Source organism: Pristis pectinata, chromosome 4, assembly GCF_009764475.1.
Source record: "Pristis pectinata isolate sPriPec2 chromosome 4, sPriPec2.1.pri, whole genome shotgun sequence".
Classification (NCBI taxonomy): domain Eukaryota; kingdom Metazoa; phylum Chordata; class Chondrichthyes; order Rhinopristiformes; family Pristidae; genus Pristis; species Pristis pectinata.
Window position 1 is genome coordinate 96,577,291 of NC_067408.1, and position 20,306 is coordinate 96,597,596.

The 20,306-nt window shown below is 38.3% G+C and overlaps 1 protein-coding gene across 1 annotated transcript in view; it reads right to left on the minus strand.

The window, feature by feature from the left end:
* Positions 1 to 20,306, minus strand: part of LOC127569491 (E3 ubiquitin-protein ligase DZIP3-like) — a 53,646-nt gene that overhangs the window by 13,942 nt on the left and 19,398 nt on the right. Inside the window, exons 6-12 of the mRNA XM_052014199.1 lie at positions 17,885 to 18,199; positions 15,273 to 15,578; positions 8,499 to 9,149; positions 7,960 to 8,007; positions 4,431 to 4,519; positions 2,984 to 3,037; positions 1,630 to 1,697 (exon numbers count right to left, since the gene is read on the minus strand). Of these exons, the coding sequence (XP_051870159.1) occupies positions 1,630 to 1,697; positions 2,984 to 3,037; positions 4,431 to 4,519; positions 7,960 to 8,007; positions 8,499 to 9,149; positions 15,273 to 15,578; positions 17,885 to 18,199 (1,531 nt within the window). The remainder of the gene's footprint in view (positions 1 to 1,629; positions 1,698 to 2,983; positions 3,038 to 4,430; positions 4,520 to 7,959; positions 8,008 to 8,498; positions 9,150 to 15,272; positions 15,579 to 17,884; positions 18,200 to 20,306) is intronic.

Genomic DNA, 20,306 nt, shown 5'->3' on the forward strand with positions numbered 1-20,306 from the left:
GGCATGACAGCAACAGTAACTCCTTTTAAAATTTAAATGACAATGTAACTAATTTATTATTAAACCAACTTTAAAGAGAAAGCAAAAGACTCAGGAGAGCTGTGAAGCCAATGTTGATTTCTAACATACTTTCATAGTCACATTTTTTTAAAAAACGTGATTATATATTTAATTTCTATACAAGAATCCTAAAGATGTGCTCTACCTAAAATAAGTGGCTAGCACATCAATTTCCTGGTTAGCTTGACTGCAGCCAAAATGAGAGAACCACTAACTTATGCATCCTGTATCCAAGTGGCCAACTACCAAGTGACACGCGACTGGGACAAACAGAGGAAATATCCTTAAGAGGTTGATTTGTGATCAAAAGAATGAAAGAAATTAGAAAAGTCTCAATAAAGCACTTACTTTGACAGAGCAATATCTCTACAGGCAAAATACATAAGTAAAAGTTTGAGTAGACGACTTGGGGAAAAATGTCCTACTGCCACAGACTGCTGCCCAAATTTCCAGACTGCTGTGCTCTGCCAATAGGTGGATTTCAGGCATCAAGAAAATCAATCTTATTGTTCTTTCTAATCATAAAAAGCTACATCAAACAGCACAATTAGGAGGAGATATTTCATATTTTACTAGTCAGCTAGTTATAAACAAATGGTAGGATCTATTAATAAGTAAGTAATAACAAGACAGTTGAAAAAAATGGGATCTAGAATAGTCCATGAAAGGGAAATTATGCTTGACAAATCTATTAGAGTTTTTTGAGGCTATAATAGATAAAGGGGTACAAGTGGTGTACCTGGATTTTCAGAATGTCTTTGATAAGTGACAGACTAAAAGTTATTAAACAAAATTAGAGCACATGGAATTGAATATAAGGTACCAGCATGGACGGAGGTATGGCTGACAGACAGAGTTTAAATCGAAGAGTGATTTTAATGTCGGGACTTTGTAACCAGTAGAGTACTGCAAAGATCAGTACTTGACTCCAGCTAATCACAGTCTAGATCAATAACCACCAAGTGGCAGCTCATTATATGTGAATTTAGTACAGCGTATATCAGTAAACTATTTTATCACAAAAGCACTTCAGGTAAATGATTTCAATTGCCATCCTACATTCAGACATGCACACCTTCCAGGGGTTGACAGCGATCAAGAACTTCAACAATGATTTACAATTCCCACTTTACTACAAGGACACCCATTTAGGTAGTGCCTATAGTAAAACAGCACAGATCAAGTGATGAGAACTGAATGCATATCTGTCAATTATGAAGCATACAAAAGAGGCCAGAATTAGAATAATGCAGCAATTTCAGAATAAAGGATGTGAGTCTCAGTGGAGTTATATTAAGGAGATGGAAACAGGTGGTGTTGGTGATTTTATACTACAATTCAATCAATGTGTCACACAATTGAATTTCTAGGCTAAAGGAATTTATAAAATAGCAGCAAGTCATCTAACTAGAATAAAAAGTTAAGGGTTATTACACCACTGATCTAAAACGCTCAACATAATTTAAAAATTTTTCATCTGTTTGAAATGTACGACAATCTTGTTTACTTCTCATGAAAAAAACTTATGGAAACATTTTGTGCTCAGACATACAAATGAAGGAGTCTTACCTTTTTAATTCTTGGAGCATGTCAGCATCCTGTGGAAGTGCCTGGGGACCAGCTTCTGACTTTTTACCCTGTATTCACATAGCACTTATTTTTAATGGCAGTATTTTTAAATTCAGATAGGTAGACCATTGTTGATGCATAGAGTTTTTTTTAAATGATTAATGGAAGTTCAGAGGTTGGAATCATATTTCACACTAGTTTTATAAGTGCATGTAAATGGCAGTCAGACACTCCAAACAAAGCAGACCGAGATTTCACAGTTGGAAGGTTTAGTTTTAGATACCGTAAATCTTTAAAGATGACACCACATATTGAACTGACACTAAATGGCAATGGTACAACAGCTTCAATGTCCAGACAATGTAACAGAATTAAATACTACATCTGCAGGTTCACATCTGACAAGATCTAGGATTCTCCCAAATAGGGGGGTTATAATATTAACATTACCAGTTAATATATCAAGTTACTTCTCTCAATTTGGAGGTGCGAGTTAATCCTAAACTCAAAAAAAGTGAGTCAGCTACACTTTTAGCTAAACATGTGCATCAGCTAACAATTTATTCTCTAAGTGAACAAAATGTCTATAACTAGTAAGGATTGCTTTTTCACATCATTAAAATAATTTACCATTAAATCTCAATATATTTCTTGTAATTTTGCAATTAGATCAGCTAAATCCACAAATATTTTTGTATTTTTATTTAAAGTTAGAGATTCAAATTAGTCTAGTGCAAGCAAGTTAATTTTAATTTATGTTAAAGAGCTATTTACTAATGACAAACTTCTCAAATTTATTCACATGGATTTTTCACAGCAAAGATCTAACTTTTTGATTTGCTACAAGAGGATTTGAAAACATACTTAACATCTTGACTAAGACTGAATTTCAGCTGAGAAACATTTAAACATATTTACTGCGTGAGTGATGTGTGCAGGCACTGACCTCCCTGGATGGCTGGGAAGGTCCGAGCACTAGAAAATAGTATTATTTTCCCACTGTGGTTTAAATAATGGAGGCTGTTGCCTCATGTTTACATCAATCTCCGATGAGCCTAAGATAACCATATCAATGCATCTTCTTCAAAAAGTTATGCTGACCCCTTTATATTTTGGCACTGTTACCAAAGTCATCACTGAAATTGATATCAATGCTGCACAGTAATGGAAATGATTTGCATTCCTGCAATACTTGATGGGCAGGGAGATGATCTGTATCACTACCGCAGTTATCATGATTTTCATTTCAATCAAATCAAGCTGTTTTAAATGGAAATAACTATTTCAATAATTTATGATTGTTCAGGAAGAGCAGTAAATTTAAATTAGACATCACAACATTGCAATATTATACCTTTTTTCCTCTTGACTTTTTTCGCCTTTTTTTTGATTTTGAGTCTCCCATCACCTATAAGCACAAAATGAATGAACAAAATGTCTTTAACTACTGAGGATTGCTTTTTTCATAAAATACAAATGAATTTTATACATTACTACAAGGTGACAGCTTTCAAGTTAAGATAATCACGGACTTGAATTGTGCAATTGATCTTAATCCAACATTACTTTTAGAACAACCTGTTATTTGCATGGCTTCCAGAAGATAAGAGCAAGAACACAAATAGTAACTGCCACCTCTTACTGTACTGGTGTCTGTAACTAGGTCACCACAACCTTCCAATGTAAAATAGGAAGTATGCAATGACATAATTCTTTTTTGCAAAAATATAGAGCAAAAATGGAAATCAAACATTCATCCATAATCTTTAATGACACTATCTCAATAACAAACACAGTAAGATTTTACTTTCATAGACTTGGAAATTAAGCTTATACTGTTCAGTTTTGGAACTTTAAACGAAAATGGCAGCATTCAGTATCAAAGCTTCAAGGTTTATTCCTCAGACATACCAAACTTTTCACACACATATAACAATAAACTTTGTAGAAAGAAATGTCATCTTATCAATAGCCTCATTTGGACTGCTTTTCACTATTAAAAGATGAACAACAGAAGCTCAAGGACTTCTTATATTGAGCATAAAATGCTAATTTGAATGTCTCCAATATTCTGTTAAGTCTGTTGCTTCCCACCATCTGGAAGTTATACTACACTGACTAAGAGAGGTTATAGAAACCAGGGTTTAATTCCATAGAATTTAGGAATTGCACCACAGTTGGGTGATTTGATGAAAGTTTTCAAGACACCATAGGGAATTGATATAGAAAAATTATTTCCTTTGGTTGGAAGTCAAACTAGGAAGCGCCGTCCAAAAATAAGGGCTAGATCTTTCAAGAGTGAAACTAGGAAATATTTCTACAGCAGAGAGTTGTGGATATTTAGAATTCTTCCACAAATGGCAACCATTGTGAGGTCAATTGTTAATTTAAATCTAAGTTTGATAACCAAAACGGACTTAAGGAAAAGGCAGGTATGTGGACCAAGGCCACAGTTAAGCCACAAGCTCTCTGAATGGCATCAGACTCCAAGGGCTAAATAGCCTGTTTCAGCACAAGAAGGTGACTTAACATCACCTTCTCAAGGACAACTAGTGATGAACAAGAATTGTCAGTCTAGACAGGAGAGAAAAAAAATACTATTTTCTTTGAGGATCAACAAAAAGTAAACACTGGAATCATGTGTTAGGATAGCTTGCTTAAATTCTAAATCTTTCATGTGAATTCTCGTAAGTAGCCCTGAATTTGTTTACAAATATCATGCAATGTTTGCCACTTGCAGAGATAAAGAGGTGCCAAAGTGTGTGCAATTCTATATTGGATTAAGAAAATCAGCAACATACAGCAGCAGGTATTGAAAATTCATCCTCTGAAGTATCTTTTCCTTTCTGCTCTTCTTTAGTATCAGCCACTTTAGGTTCAAGCTTTTGTCCTAATGTAAAGAGGTTTAATTGTTTTAATAAATACATAGAATCTTCAATTAAAGACATTCTGATGATAAATTTGGAATGCTAATTTGCATCAGCTTTAGGTCAAATCACAAGGACAAGAACACATATGACTCCTTAACTGTGAATACAGGAAATACAAGAAGCAACTATTTGATTTTTTAAAAATTGATCTTCAGGTCCATTGTTTAATGGAGTTGATGAATTCAACGGATCACACGTCAGCATGAATTAATAACAAACAACATTATAATAGCTTATAATAATAATAATGCTTGAACCCTTCTCTTTTTCACAAATACAGAACTGTTTTAGTTCACAGATATTAACTTTTAGAATGTCTAATTCAAAACACCACAAAGAAAAAATACAATATTCCATTTGCAGAATTTTGCACAGCTAACCATAATAACAAGTCCTAAATGGTATGTTCAAAATATAAAAATTAACACAGATAAAACTGCACAGGAATTCTAAAGTAGATTCTAAAATAATCTAATGGACAGGATTTATTTTCACTCAGAAAGGCAGGGATTGATTTGGGAGAGTCAACATACTTTGTTCGTGGCAAATCCTATTTCACGAATTTGATGCAATTCTTTGAGGAGGTAACTAAACATACTGATGAGGGAATGCAGTAGATGCTGTTTGCATAGACCTTAGTAAGGCCTTTGACAAGGTCCTGCATGGTAGGCTGATCCAGAACATTACAGGCAATGGGATCCATGGCAGGCTGGCAAAATGGATCCATAACTGCCTTAGTAAAGGAGGCAGAGGGTGGTAGTAATGGGTTGATTTCCTGATTGTAAGTCTGTAACCATTGGTGTACCGCAAGGATCGGTGCTGGGACTGTTGATGTTTGTGATATACTTTAATGACTTGAATGTGTAAGATAAGGAATGTGCAGGTAAGATAAGTAAGTCTATAGATGATATGACAATTTGTAGTATTGTAGGCAGCGAAGAAGGTATCTAAGGCTACAGCATGATATAGATCAGCTAGAAAGTTGGGCAGAGCAATAACAAATGGAATATAATCCTGAAAAGTGTGAGGTGATGCATTTTGAGAGGGCAGGCAAGGGCAGATGTATGTAGTAAACAATAGGGCCTAAGGAGTGTTGATGAATAGAAGGACCTTGGGTAAGTTCACAGATCCCCGAAAGTAGCAGCAGAGGTGGTAAAGAAGGCATATGTGTGCTTTTTAAGTTCAACATTCTCTTCTTTCTGAGTAAGGAAGTTTCTTCTGAATGTAAAAACTAAGGACTATATTCTCCAGTCAGTGCCTCAAGAAACCTACTCCTAAGGTACTCTATATGTTGTATGAATTTTACAGAAAGCAAAATATTCTGTAAATGTCTCTCTGGAAATGCTGCAGTACAATTTTTTCTCTTTTATCTTTCAGTCTGCCTCCTTCCTTGCCTTGCACACCTTCCACCAGCACTATGGTTCTCATTTAATACAAGTATCTCCTCCTGTTTCCCAAATAGCTCCTTTTGTTTCCCCTCTCAATTTCACTGCATATCTCAATGGAAGTTTATCTGGTTCACCCTGACACAACTCTCCTTTCACTTTCAATTTTTTCTCTCAACTAACCTGAAGACCCAATGCCAGGAATAACTGTGATGCCAGAATTGGGTATCCAGACTCAGTTGAAAGGCTTGAACTTGGAATGATCTTGGAAGATGGGGCTGCAAACTGATAGTCAGGCTTAGTCAATGGATTGCACCCTTTTTGCTACCAAATTGCGACCTATTTGGAAGATTGTGTACAGTTCTGGTCCCCATGCTACAGGAAGGATGTGGTAGCAATAGGGAGAGTCACAGAGTCATAAAGTCATACAGCATGGAAACAGGCCCTTCGACCCAACTGGTCCACGCCGACCAACATTCCCATCTAAGCTAGTCCCATTTGCTTGCATTTAGCCCATATCCCTCTGAACCTTTCCTATCCAGAGTGCAGAAGAGATTCACCAGGGTGTTGCCTGGAATGAGCTGTAGTTATAAGAAGAGATTGGGTAGGCTGGGTTTATTTTCACTGGAATAGAGGAGGCTAAGGGGTGACCCTATAGAGGTTTACAAAAATACGAGGGGTAAAGGTGGGATAGATTGCCAGAGAATTTTTTCCGCAGGGAAAGGGAGTCTAGGACCAGAGGGCACAGGTTTAAGGTGAGAAGGGAGAAAATTAAAGGTGATCTGAGAGGTAAGTTTTTTTTTTACAAAGAGGGTGTTGGTTATCTGGAATGAGCTGCCAGAGAAGTAGTTATAATGTTTAAAAGGTATTTGTACAGGTACTTATATAGGAAAGGCATAGAGGCATACAGGCCTAATGCAGGTAAATGGAATTAGCGTACATAGACATCAGAGTCAGCATGGACAAAGAGGGCCGAAAGGGCCCGTTTCCGTACTGTATGATTCCATAATTCCATAAAACCACCTGAATGACCATACATTAAAAACAGTGGAAGCACAAAGGATAAAATCTTATAATACACTGATATTAAATGAATGAATTATTCTCATATGAATTATAGAAACAACGTATCAATGGTTATACAGTATTACATATTGATTATACAGTATTACACATAATTGCAAATACATGAATTGGCACATAAGCATCTTTTTCATTTAAAAATATGCACTGCATTATTTCCTTTTTACAGATCAAAAACAGCCTAGCAAGAGAGGTTGTAATGAAGCCTCCGTGCACACGCACTTCCACTAAAGACTTCGCAGACTATGATCTGTAAAGGAAAAATAAACACAAGATTGGAGATACAAGGCCTAGTACACTGCATCTGGCTGTTCCAGTGAAAGTTGTTATGAAGGACTGGTAGATGTTTGTGATTTTTATCTGAATTGTTTATTTTCTCTAAAGTATTTTATGGACTGAGGGTAATGAAACATAATACGAACTGTTGCCAGACACATTCTGCATTGCTTAATTGTGATTGGAAAAGGCTTTTAATGGTGTACTCTAGCCACAGATTTCTGAAGATCTGATTAACCCCTGGTTATGACATTTTGAATGGTTTAAGGAACAGATGAAAGTGTCAATAGTTTTGTTTTTTTGCTTGGGTGAACAGCAGTAATCTTTGGCTCTGAGTGTGTGGTTCAATGAAATAAAGCTACAATTATATGTCCTAATACAACTCTTTTAATAGAGGGAATTTTCTGTTCTCTTGATTTTGTGAAAAGTCATTAAAGAATCACTGTGGAGGTGAAATTTCTGCCATCTCTCATTTCTAATTTTGCACTATTGCCAAAATTACTGATGGGAGAAATTTAATCTGAAAGCTGTTTAATCAGATTTATCCAATATCTATTATACACAGATGAACCACAACTGAGAAATGTTAGTCAAAACAAGTTAATAGATTACTAGTTCTCCAAAAAAAAAGCACACATGACTACAGCAAGGCCTACCTGCACTCAGATCCTTTGCCAATGAACAAGCACAAATAGAATCGATTCCTAAATGAAGAGAAAGATATTGTCACACAGACAGTAAAAGGTTAAAAAAAAATATAAAGGTCTGCTTGAGCAAGCATTAATCCTTCAGCTTTAAATCCATTGTAATTTTGCAAGAAACTTTTAAGTTTGAAGCAAGAAATTAGTCACATGAGCTTTACAATTCATTTCAGCCCTTTTAAGTTCAACCAATTTCAAGTAACCCCCTTTTTCCCCTCTCTCCACTGATCTGACTTTTCTGCCAGCAACTGAGTTTTTAAAGTAATTGTTACCTTGATATCTTTGGTCTGCATCCATCACAGACAATCATTGTGTTTTCTCCACGCCTCTCCCTCTTTGCACCTTACCACACACTTGTCTTCTCACTTCTCTTGTTCTGATGAAGAGTCATTGACTCAAAACAACTCTCCGCACTGATGGTGCATAACCTGCTGAGTATTCTCAGCATTTTCTGATTTTAGTTAGCTGGTGTTTTATAAATGAACAAAATTTACCTCTGTGTTGTTTAACAATAAGCTCCTCCAAAAGTTCAGACAGAGGCTTGTTAAAGTACTTCTCCATGTATCTCCTTTCAACGAATACAATACTCATTGGTTGCATGCGAAGATCTTGCAATTTCTTTTCCTCCACACCAAGCTGACCAAGTATCTCCGAAGCTTCATTCCACATTCTGTCAAATTTTTCATAGGTTAGATCTCTGTGTAAAATGTCTTTCAAAAGGTGGTCTCGCATCTCACAAATTCGCCGCAAGTAAGCTCCTGGAGATGTGTCCGATCTTGCAAGCCTACCAGTCCAGCCCTTTTTAGGACGGGGAAACTTCTTCATAAATACAGCAAGAAATTGGAAAAGAGGCAATGTAAAATGAAGAGTTTTTGATTTGTCTGTTGAATAAATAATATTGATCCATTTTCTTTTGAAGTTGCTAAAATCTGGTCCCTCCAGACGATTCTTGATTAAAACTTTGTTCTTTGTAATTTCTTCTTCCAATTCTTCTGCTGAGACATGGGCATCAAAAATTCTCCGCACAACCTCTGTGCCTTCAACATGTATTAAATGAAGTAGGCGATATAGATTAACGTAGCACCTCTTTATTAATAGAGGCTTGACTGGCAATTGAGGATCAAATTGTGGACAGAAAGGTCCAGCTAAATGAAAAAGTGAAAAAAAACCCAATTAATTCTAATACAGTAGCTCAAACACAAGTATGCCTTCTTTAAAGAGTTTGAGAAGAGGAAATGAGTTGCAGCAAGTTTGCAAAAACAGATGACAATGTGGTTGCCATGCAATATTTTAAACCCAGCTCTTAAGCTAAAGAGCTGAATCTTGACCTTAATCTGCCTGAGATCCCATTACAAGGCGGACAATATGTTTTGTGCTCCAACTGTGTCAATCACATACACTAGATGTAATAACTTTGTTCAAAATTTAAGACATCACTGCAGACATACCTGGGATGTGCGTAATATATTAAATGGTACCTAAGATAAAATATCTTTATTAGTCACATGTACATCGAAACACGCAGTGAAATGCATCTTTTGCGTAGAGTGTTCTGGGGGCAGCCCGCAACTGTCGCCATGCTTCCAGTGCCAACATAGCATGCCCACAACTTCCTAACCCGTACGCCTTTGTAATGTGGGAGGAAACCGGAGCACCTGGAGGAAACCCACGCAGACATGGGGAGAACGTACAAACTCCTTACAGACAGCGGCGGGAATTGAACCCGGGTCGCTGGCGCTGTAGTAGCATTACACTAACCACTACACTACTGTGCCTGCCCTACATGGTTGCACAATGGTACACCAAGTCCCAGAGAGCTGAACTGCCCACATATGTGGTACCATGCATTTTCAGTGAGGTTGCCAAGAGGCAGCATATAAATGAGAAAAAGGAAAAGGCTGGTGATGGATCCTTGCAGAATTCTGGAATGGGAAGTGGTGCAATTCTTGCTGGTTCTCTGGCAACAATTAGATGGACAAGAATAGAATCAAACTTGCCAAAGTGAACACTTGAGACAACCGCTGGAGAAGGTTGATATCATAAGCCATATCAAAAAGAATAATGAGAAACGATTTCCCATGGATATGTTAAAGCAGGAGTTTAAATTGAATTTATTCCTTATGTATAAATTTCTTCCACCAAAATACTGGGAACACCAAAGCCACATCCATTGGATTTTGGCAGAAATTGTGTTCTATAACTACTGGCTCCATTTGTCTTCCTAGCTTCCATCTGGGAATGAAACAGACAGTCTACAATCACAGTATTCTGTGACTTTAAGCTGAACTTCTGAACCCATGTGCCCTTCCTCTATTTTTGTAACATCACATTACACTCCCCCTTCTAACCAAAAGATCTAACCACACTTTTTAGACTCGACTATTTCACTGCTCCCCTGGGTGGGCTTTGACATTACAATCATCCCCTCTAAAAACTGCTTATCCAAAATTCCACACCTAAAATCCTTGATCATAGCAAGTATTGCTTACCTGGCACTCAAGCACTTGCTGAACTACACTGTCTTCTGGTCTGGCAATGGCTCACTTTTAAAATTCTGATCTTTGTTTTCAAATCTTTTAATGGCCTGGTCTCATCTTACCTCTGGCACCTTATCCATGCCTCTGCCTCTCCAAGATCTCTGCACTGATTCAATTCATATACCTTGCACAAAGTTGGTTTTCATTGCTGCACAATCAGAGCTGTGCCTTTAGCGCTAGGTTCTGAATCATCTCCCTAATCTCCAAAATTCTCTTATTGCAAGAAATTTTAAGTATGAAGGTTTTACCACAATTATACTGTATAGGGCCTCTGGAGCACTGTGCACAATTTTGGTTTCTGCCTAAAAAATGTATTTACTTGCTATTAAGGGAGAGCAACAAAGATTCACCACACTGCTTTCTGGGAAGGCAGGTCAGAATGAGACTAGGCCTTTATACTTTAGAATTTAGAAGAATGAGAGATGATCTCATTGAAACATACGAAGTTTGTGGAGGGGGTTGACAGGATAAATGTGAGGGGTTGTTTCCCCTGGCCTAGGGGTCAAAATAAGAGGTCATCTATTTAGGACTGAATTAAAGAAAAGTTTCTTCATTAAGAGAGTCGTGAATCTGTTATTCTCTACCCTGGAGGGCTGTGGAGACTGAATCATTAAATGCATGCAGAACAAAGATAATAGATTTCAAGATGTTAAAGGAATCAAAGGTATGGCAGAAAAACAGTTTTTGAAATAGAAATCAATCACAATCTTGTTGAAAGGCAGAGAAGTCATGAGATCAAAGGTTCTTATAATCCTTACGATACTAATTCATTGATCAAAATTTTGGTTATCTGGCCTGTATATGTCACGTTTTGTTTGATAATACTCCTGCGGAATGTCTTGAGACACTCTAATGAAGTACAGCACTTTGCAAGATGATGCCTACACTTTGTAAAAATACTTTTTTTCTCTTTTCCATTAAGCACATACAAATTATGAAGTTTGCCTTCATTTCTGATTTCCAGTATTTATTTCCTACCACCTTTGATACTTTTGTTCAATCATTTTCATAGGGATAGGCAAAAGGAAGTATTTTTCCCCACTCCAAACGTGACGACACTTGCAGGCTGCCCCCAGAACACTTTCCGCAAAAGATGCGTTTCACTGTGTGTTTCGATGTACATGTGACTAATAAAGATATCTTATCTTAATAACAGTTGATTACACCACAGCTCCAAGGTTCTGTTATAAATTATCATGTAATATATTGGGGAAGAATTCCTACTTGTGCTATATAATAAAATTGTTGATCCATTTCAAAGTATCCATAATTACAGTATACATAGCACACACAAGAGCCTGGCCCAATTTTTTCTTATTTATACCTTTCCTTTAATTTTTTTCTTTCAGAATGGTACATTGCCTCCATCGTGCCATAGTTAGATATGTCTCTGAGTGGGTACTGAACATCCTGAAGGGCGAGGGAGAACAGCCCGAGATCGTAGTACACGTTGGTACTAACAACATAGTTAGGAAGAGGGATGATGTCCTGCAGAGTAAATTTAGAGAGTTAGGCAGAAGGTTAAAAAAACAGGACTTCTAGTGTCGTAACCTCAGGATTATTCCATGCCACATGCCAGTGAGGGTGACAATACGAGGATGAATATGGCTGAAGAGCTAGTGCAGGGAGGAGGTCTTTGGGTATTTAGATAATTGGGATTGCATCATGGGCTGGCGAAACCTGGACAGGAAGGACAGGTTGCACCTAAACTGGAAGAGGAACCAATACCTTTGCAGGGAGGTTTGCTCATGCTACTTGGGAGGGTTTAAACTAATTTGGCGCAGGGGAGGGACAGTGGTGAGAAATACAGTAGCATTGCGGCAGGTGGATAGATTGACCTGAATTATAGAGGAAACATCAAGTCCAGTGGTCAGAGCAGACAAAGACAGATTATGGAGCGGGAGGGAGGGGACGGTCGTGTAGGCTCAACTCCTTTTACTTTAATACAAGCAAATCGCATAAAGATGTAAACACAATAGGATTATAGTAATGGGGATTTTAACTTCCCCAATTAGGATTGCCTTAGTGCAAGAAACTTAGATGGGGCAGAATTTGTTAAGCGTGTCCAAGATAGGTTTTTGAGGCAAAATATAGATAGTCCAACCAGAGAAGGGGCTGTACTTGACCTTATCTTAGGAAATGAACCTGGGCAGGTGGTGGGAATGTCAGTTGGGGAACACTTTGGAAACAGTGACCATAATTATGCAAGTTTCAATGTAGTTACGGAAAGGGATAAGGTTAGTCCTCAGGTTACGGTCCTAAATTGGTGGAAGACTGATTTTTATAATGCAAGACCAGGCCTGGCGAAAGTAGATTGGGAGCAAATGCTTGCAGATAAAACAATATCTGACAAATGGCAGTCTTTTAGAAGAGAACTAGCAAGAGCTCAAGGCTAGCCTGTTCCAGTAAGTTTAAGGTAAGGATGGCAACATTTGGGAGCCTTCAATGACAAAGGTTATAGAAAATTGATCAGGAAAAAAAAGGAAACACATGACAGGTGTAGGCAACCACAATGAAGCGAGTCCCTTGAGGAATGTAGTGTGTGTTGGAGAGTACTTAAGAAATTAGGAGGGCAAAAGGAAGCCATGAAATATCTTTGGCAGGTAATATTAAGAATCCCAAGTCATTTTATAAGTATAAAAGAGTAAGTGAGTAGCTAGGAAGGTTGCCCAAGGCTATGGCAAGATATAAAAAGGTGGGCAGAGCACTGGCAGATGGAACTTAACCCTGACAAGTGTGGGATAATGCATTTTGGGAAGTCAAATAGGGGTAGGACATACAGTAAATGGAGGGCACTAAGGAACATTGATGAACAGAGAGGCCTAGGTGCCCAAGCTACAGTTCCCTAAAATACACAACACAAGTCAATAGAATGGTGAAGAAGGCATATGACCATCATAGGTCGGAGCATAATAAGAGTTGGGATGTTATGTTGCAGCTTTACAAAGGTTAGGCTACACATGGATTACTTCGTGTAATTCTGGTCACCACACAATAGAAAGAATGATTGTGTGAGAGAGAGTGCAGAGATGAATCATCAGGGTGTTGTCTGGATTGGAGGACTTTAGTTATGCGGAGAGACTTAATAGGCTGGACTTGTTTTCCTTGGAGTGAAGGAGACTGAGGGGGTGACCTGACAGAAGATTATAAGATAATGAGAGGCAATAGACAGCAATAGATAGTCCCATGGTAGGGGTATCAAAAACAAGAGGGCATAGGTTTAAGGAGTAAGGATGCATCAGGTATGTGCTTTTTTCCCCCCACACAAAATGTGGTTGATACCAGGAACACACTGCCAAAGGAGGTGGTGGAATCAGATACAATTTCTATATTTAAGAGACATTAAGACAGACACTTCAATAGGCAAAACATACAAGGATACAGTCCTAATGTGGGCAAGTAGGATTATGGGCAAAAAAATTCACATGGATGTGGTTGGCCAAAGGGCCCGTTTCTGTGCTGTATGGCTCTATGACACTAAAATGAGTTACAATATAATTGGAACCACTCAACAAGTTATTAAGTCCAACAAGATAATGCAAAACTATCATTGGTAGCTCAAACGTCAATTTCAAAATGGTTCAATAATTTTGCATTTAATGTCTTTGTTTAATTATGCTCCTCTGGCAGTTAAGTCAAACATGTAACTGCTGCTCACAAGTTTCATCTGCTGTTTCATTTGTTGTGATGAACTGTTCAGCTTCTTCTAAGCACCTCCCTGACAAATTTACCAAAATTATTACATTTTTAAATTCAAACATAAAAATTCAAATCTTAACCTAAATGTTATAGATACTCTTAAATTACAAAGGTGGACAAGAGCAGGGAACATATGGACATTCCATCAGACTTGATAATTAGGATTTCTCTATCATGGAGAGGCTTTCTATGCAAGAATTTTAGTATTCCCCATGACACTACATCTGGAGAGTCTAGATCAAATGGAGTAGTCTGATTAAAATGAGTAAAGGGTTGGGCATAATTATGTGTTGGCTGGAGAGGGCAAGAGTAGTAGACACAGGAGCGAAAGTGGACGAGGGAGCTTTTATTGAATGCCCTTCGATGCTTAGTTCCAGGTTTTCACTGGGGAAGGGAAATGGCATGGGCAAATGACACTTTTTGAGGATCGTTTTGTAGTCAATTTTGTGTGGTGAAAAGTGAACTGTATGGCTTTGGGAGAGTTAAGTTTTCCTCTCAACCTCATAAGAAGTTACGGTAGGTTATCCTTTGAATTCATTTCTGTTAGTTTCAAGGAATCACCATCACGTCCCAGAAATTCTACTCGAGGTGTGTGGTTATTGCACCTTACTCATTATCAAATTACTTGAAAGGCGGCAGAATTTAACTGAATCGGTTCTGTGCAAAAAAAAATATTTTTACCATGCTTAGTTCATTGCTTAATCATTTTAGACTGTGCATCCAAATACTGTCTATCTAAAAGCAGAAAGACATCTTCCCCCTCTAACCACAAACCTCACCCCCAAATGCTGAAACACCACCACAGACTGGAGAAATGTATAACTAGCAACGTAGTGAATCATCTTATTATACATAATTAAACTTATAAGTGGGGTATTGGATCCTTCCCAATATACTGCAATCATTATACACGTTTTCAACAAGATCCAAAGTATTACATCATATCTTAGTATGAAAAATGCTAATTTACTTTTGCAACCAAAGGAATTTCAGAGATCACTATAAAATTAGATAAAAAAACAATTCAATTACTTTGTTCATCAAATGCTTTCAGGAAACTGTTGATATATGGTCCCAGGTAAGGAATATCATGTTGATGTTCCACTAATGTAAACCACATATCTGCTACACACAGAATGGTTTTTTTGGTGAATAGGATGTGCATAAAGCGCTCTGCTCCCTCTTTATAGCTGTACTTGCATAAATCCTTGCTCTCGGATTCAGTCAGCATTCCTGATTTCAGAAAGTATTCAGCAAAGCTCTTCACGCCATATTCCTCCAATACGTATTTAAAAACATCGGCATATTTCTTAATGAAGAACATACAGCAGCTGTCACCTACACAACATAAAACCATGGGTTATATAAATAATTATTTTTATAGTCATTGAGCAGGTAGTTTACAGAACCTAATAGGTTTAGCCTGACAAAGTATTCATCTAATATCTGCCATTTACCTCAAAAACAGACCTCTTTCAGTATTATTTGCATCCACCAAAATGATTTAACATTGATATAAAAATATTGTTTGCACACATATTCCAAAGTTGAGAACTATTGCAGGGAGAAATGAATAACGTGCTTGAAAAATTCAGCAGAATTTTCCTCTAGTTTATGCAGTTTTTGGAAAAGAAAAAATAGCAGCTGATTCCAGTATAATCCTGGTTTCTCTCCTAAATCAAGTGGCAGTACTAAGTCTGAGTCACTGCGAATGCTAGAAATTTACCAACAGTAATTAATGTCAAAGCATCCTTCTCACTACCTTCTGTCACTATGATTTCATGGCACCTTGGTGCATTGTTGGTGCCTTGTAGTTACAATGAGCTCTATCTTACTACTAGCATTCCTAAACGCCAATGATTATTTAAGAATATTTAACAAAGTTACCAGACAACCTTTGTGATGAGAAGCATGGCTTTCTCAGTTTTGTGACTAGTGGTGTCCCACAGGGATCTGTACTAGGACTTCTGTTGTTTGTCATATAGCTAAATAATTTGGATGAAAATATGGTAAGATGGACAAGTTTTCAGATGGCACAAAGATTGGTGGTGTTGTGGATTGCATAGAAGAGTGCTCAAGGATACAGTGAGATATAGATCAGTTGCAGATATGGGTGGAGAAGTGGCACATGGAGTTTAATCTGGGCAAGCCTGAGGTGCTGCACTTTGGGAGATCCAACAACAAAGGGAGAGTACACAGTTAATGGCAGGATTCTTAACAATGTTAATGAACAGAGGGATCTTGGGGTCTAGGTACATGGCTCCCTAAAAGTGCCGCACAGGTTGATAGGGTGGTAAAGAAGGCGTATGGCAATGCTTGCTTTCGTTAGTTGAGTTCAAGAGACAGGAAGTTATGCTGCAGCTTTATAAAACTCTGGTTAGACCACATTTAGAGCTTTGCATTTAATTCCGGTCGCCTCATTATTGGAAGGACGTGGAGGCTTTGGAGAGGGTACAGAGGAGGTTTACCTGGATGCTGCCTGGTTTGGAGGACATGTGCTATGAGGAGAGGCTGGACAAGCTGGGGCTGTTTTCTCTGGAGTAGTGGAGGCTGAGGGGAGATTTGCTAGAGGTTTATAAAATTATTTGAGGCATAGATAGACAGCCAGCATCTTTTTCACAGGATTGAAATGTCCAGTACTAGAGGGCATGTATTTAAGGTGAGAGGGGGAAAGTACAAAGGAGATGTGCAAAGCAAGTTTTTTTTTTACACAGAGAGTAGTGTGAACCTGGAATGCACTGCCAGGGTTGGTGGTAGAGGCAGATAGCATAGGAGCATTTAAGAGACTCTTAAATCAGCACATGAATATGCAGAGAAGGAAGGGATATGGTCATTGTGCAGGGAATAAGGATTAGATTAACTAGGAGTCATTGGTTTAATTACATTTGCCATTTGATCAGGAGGTCTGCATCCTATCTTCACTTCTCAAAGAAGCTTGAAAGAGCAAAAATGCAGATTGGCCAATGGGAAAGTTATATTTTACACCTGATGAGGAACAAGTCTTTCCTTCAGGGAAGTATGTGAGTCATGAAGAAGACAAAAGAGCCTCTTAATCTAGGAAAAAAACAAGTTGATGCTATAGTGCACATTCCAAGGCTTTATACAACACGGTAATAATTATCACATCTGCACCATTAGGATATTTTTATGTGAATGCTGTGCACATGCTTCTCCCAAAAGCAATTACAGAAGAATTTACATTTGATTACCACTTTTCATATCATCACGATGTTCCAAAGCATTTCAGATCCAATTATTTATTTGAGGTACAGCCTCTGTTCTTTAGCAAATAAATGTGCACCAATTAGCCAGGGTGCATCAGTTCAGCTGATTGGCAACTGCAGCTTTCCTAATTTATGCTGGTGAGGTCCAGGATCATTTACCATTTGGAGTTGAGCAACTGAGAAAAGATATCAGAAAACATGCATACTACCATTTTAGTTTGGCTGAATCACCTCTAAATGAGGCAATTGGAATAGCTATGCTTTCCTCTACAGCTATTTAGCAATGTTGGATCATCAGAAAGGGCATTTGGTTTAATTAAGATAAAAGGACGAATGAATGTTCAATATTGAAGGTAATTAAACAAACAAAATAAATCTGTTAATCCGAGTAAAAGCCAAACAAGTTGGAAAAATACTCACTGCATCCTTGCATGTACTCAGCCCAGTTTAGTGCTTCTGCATTCAGAATTATCGAGTCGCGCATGTGAGAAACAAACTGTCTTAAAATTCCATTGTTATTAATCTGTAAGAAGTGATCCAGCAGAGCTCGAGTCCGGTCATTCCTGACTGGATTTCTGGTGATGTTATTCAAGGATATGAAGTCCAAAACACCAGATGTAAAGAGTTTAAGAATGAGTCGATCAACATCCAACATTCCTTTTTCAATAGTTGTTCTTTCTGCAGTGAGTTCGCGCAATAAATAACACTTCTTAGGCTCTTCCATTAACAAAACATCTATACAGAAACAATAATAGGAAATTAACAATGCAGCTTCCAATATTCATAGCAAACTTTGTCAAAGTTTTTTGGGACAACTAATTTTTTTGATTTGACCCACTGAAAAACTGCAGTACAAGGTCATTAAGCTGCTGTTCTTTGTTCTCGGAAGAAATTTAAACCTAGGCCACTGATTTTGTGAATTAGTGATGCACCCAAATCATTGAATATCCAGCTTTATTATATGATATAAAACAGCCATACATTCACTGAAGTGCAAGCATAAGTTAAATGTTAATGTTTTCTTCCGATAAAGTATTCAATAACACATATCTGACACCAATACTCTACTGGTATTTTTCTCCAGAAACAAAAAAAAATTAAAATCCTTACTTGAAGGCAACTAACCATGACAGAAACTAAGAAAACCATTTCTCATTTGAGTCTACACTCTGAAAGTCTCTGTATCATTCAACTGTATTCAGCTCAGCTCATTGGCAACTGTAGCTTTCCTGATTTAGAATATAGAACATTACAGCACAGTACAGACCCTTCAGCCCACGATGTTGTGCCACCATTTCGTCCTGCTCTAAGATCCATATAACCCTTTCCTCCCACACAGCCCTCCATTTCTCTATCATTCATGTGGCTAGCTAAGGGTCTCTAAAATGTCCCTAGTGTATCTGCCTCCACCACCTCTGCTAGCAGTATATTCCATGCGCCCACCACTCACTGTGTAAAAAACTTACCTCTGACATCCCCCCCCATACCTTCCTCCAATCACATTAAAATTATGTCCCCTCATGTTAGCCATTTTTGCCCTGGGAAAAAGCTTCTGACTGTCCACTCAATCAATGCCTCTTATCATCTTGTACACCTCTATCAAGACACCCCTCATCCTCCTCCTCTCCAAAGAGAAAAGATCTAGCTCACTCAACCTCATAAGACATGCTCTCCAATCCAGGCAGCATCCTGGTAAACTTCCTCTGCACCCTCTCTAAAGCTTCCACATCCTTCCTATAATGAGGCAACCAGAATTGAGCACAATACTCCAAGTATGGTCTAACCAGAGTTTAATAGAGCTGCAACATTACCTCATGGCTCTTGAACTCCCTCTGTCCTCCACACCGATAAGAGTCCTGCCATTAACCTTGTATTCTGCCTTTGAATTTGATCCTCTGAAGGGCAGGCACGGTAGTGTAGCGGTTAGTGTAACAATTTACAGCACCAGCAACCTGGGTTCAAATCCAGCCACTGTCTGTAAGGAGTTTGTACGTTCTCCCCGTGTCTGCGTGGGTTTCCTTCAAGTGCTCCAGTTTCCTCCCACATTGCAAAGACGTACAGGTGAGGAAGTTGTGAGCATGCTATGTTGGCGTCGGAAGTGTGGCGACACTTGTGGGCTGCCCCCCAAATCACTACGCAAAAAGATGTATTTCACTGTGTGTTTCAATGTACATGTGACTAATAAACATCTTATAACACCACACTTATCCGGGTTGAACTCCATCTGCTACTTCTCAGCCCAGCTCTGCATTCTATCAATATCCTGTTGTAATCTACAGCAACCTTCTACACTATCCACAACACCACCAACCTTTGCATCATCAGCAAACTTACTAACCCACCCTTCCACATTCTCATCCAAGTCATTTATAAAAATCACAAAGAGCAGGGGTCCCAGAACAGATCCCTGCAGAACACCACTGTTCACTGACCTCCAGGCAGAATACACTCCCATCTACCACCACCCTCTGCCTTCTATGGGCAAGCCAATTCTGAATCCACACAGCCAGGTTTCCCTGGATCCCATGTCTCCTGACTTTCTGAATGAGCCTTCCATGAGGAACCTTATCAAACGCCTTACTATAATCCACGTACACCACATCCACTGCTCTACCTTCATCAATGTGCTTTGTCACATCCTCAAAGAATTCAATCAGGCTCGTGAGGGAGGACCTGCCCCTCACAAAGCCATGCTGACTGTCCCTAATCAGCCTATGCTTCTCCAGAAGCCCATAAATCCTGTCTCTAAGAATCTTCTCTAGTAATGTGCCCACCACTGAAGTAAGACTCATTGGTCTGTAATTTCCAGGGTTATCCCTACTTCCTTTCTTAAACAAAGGAC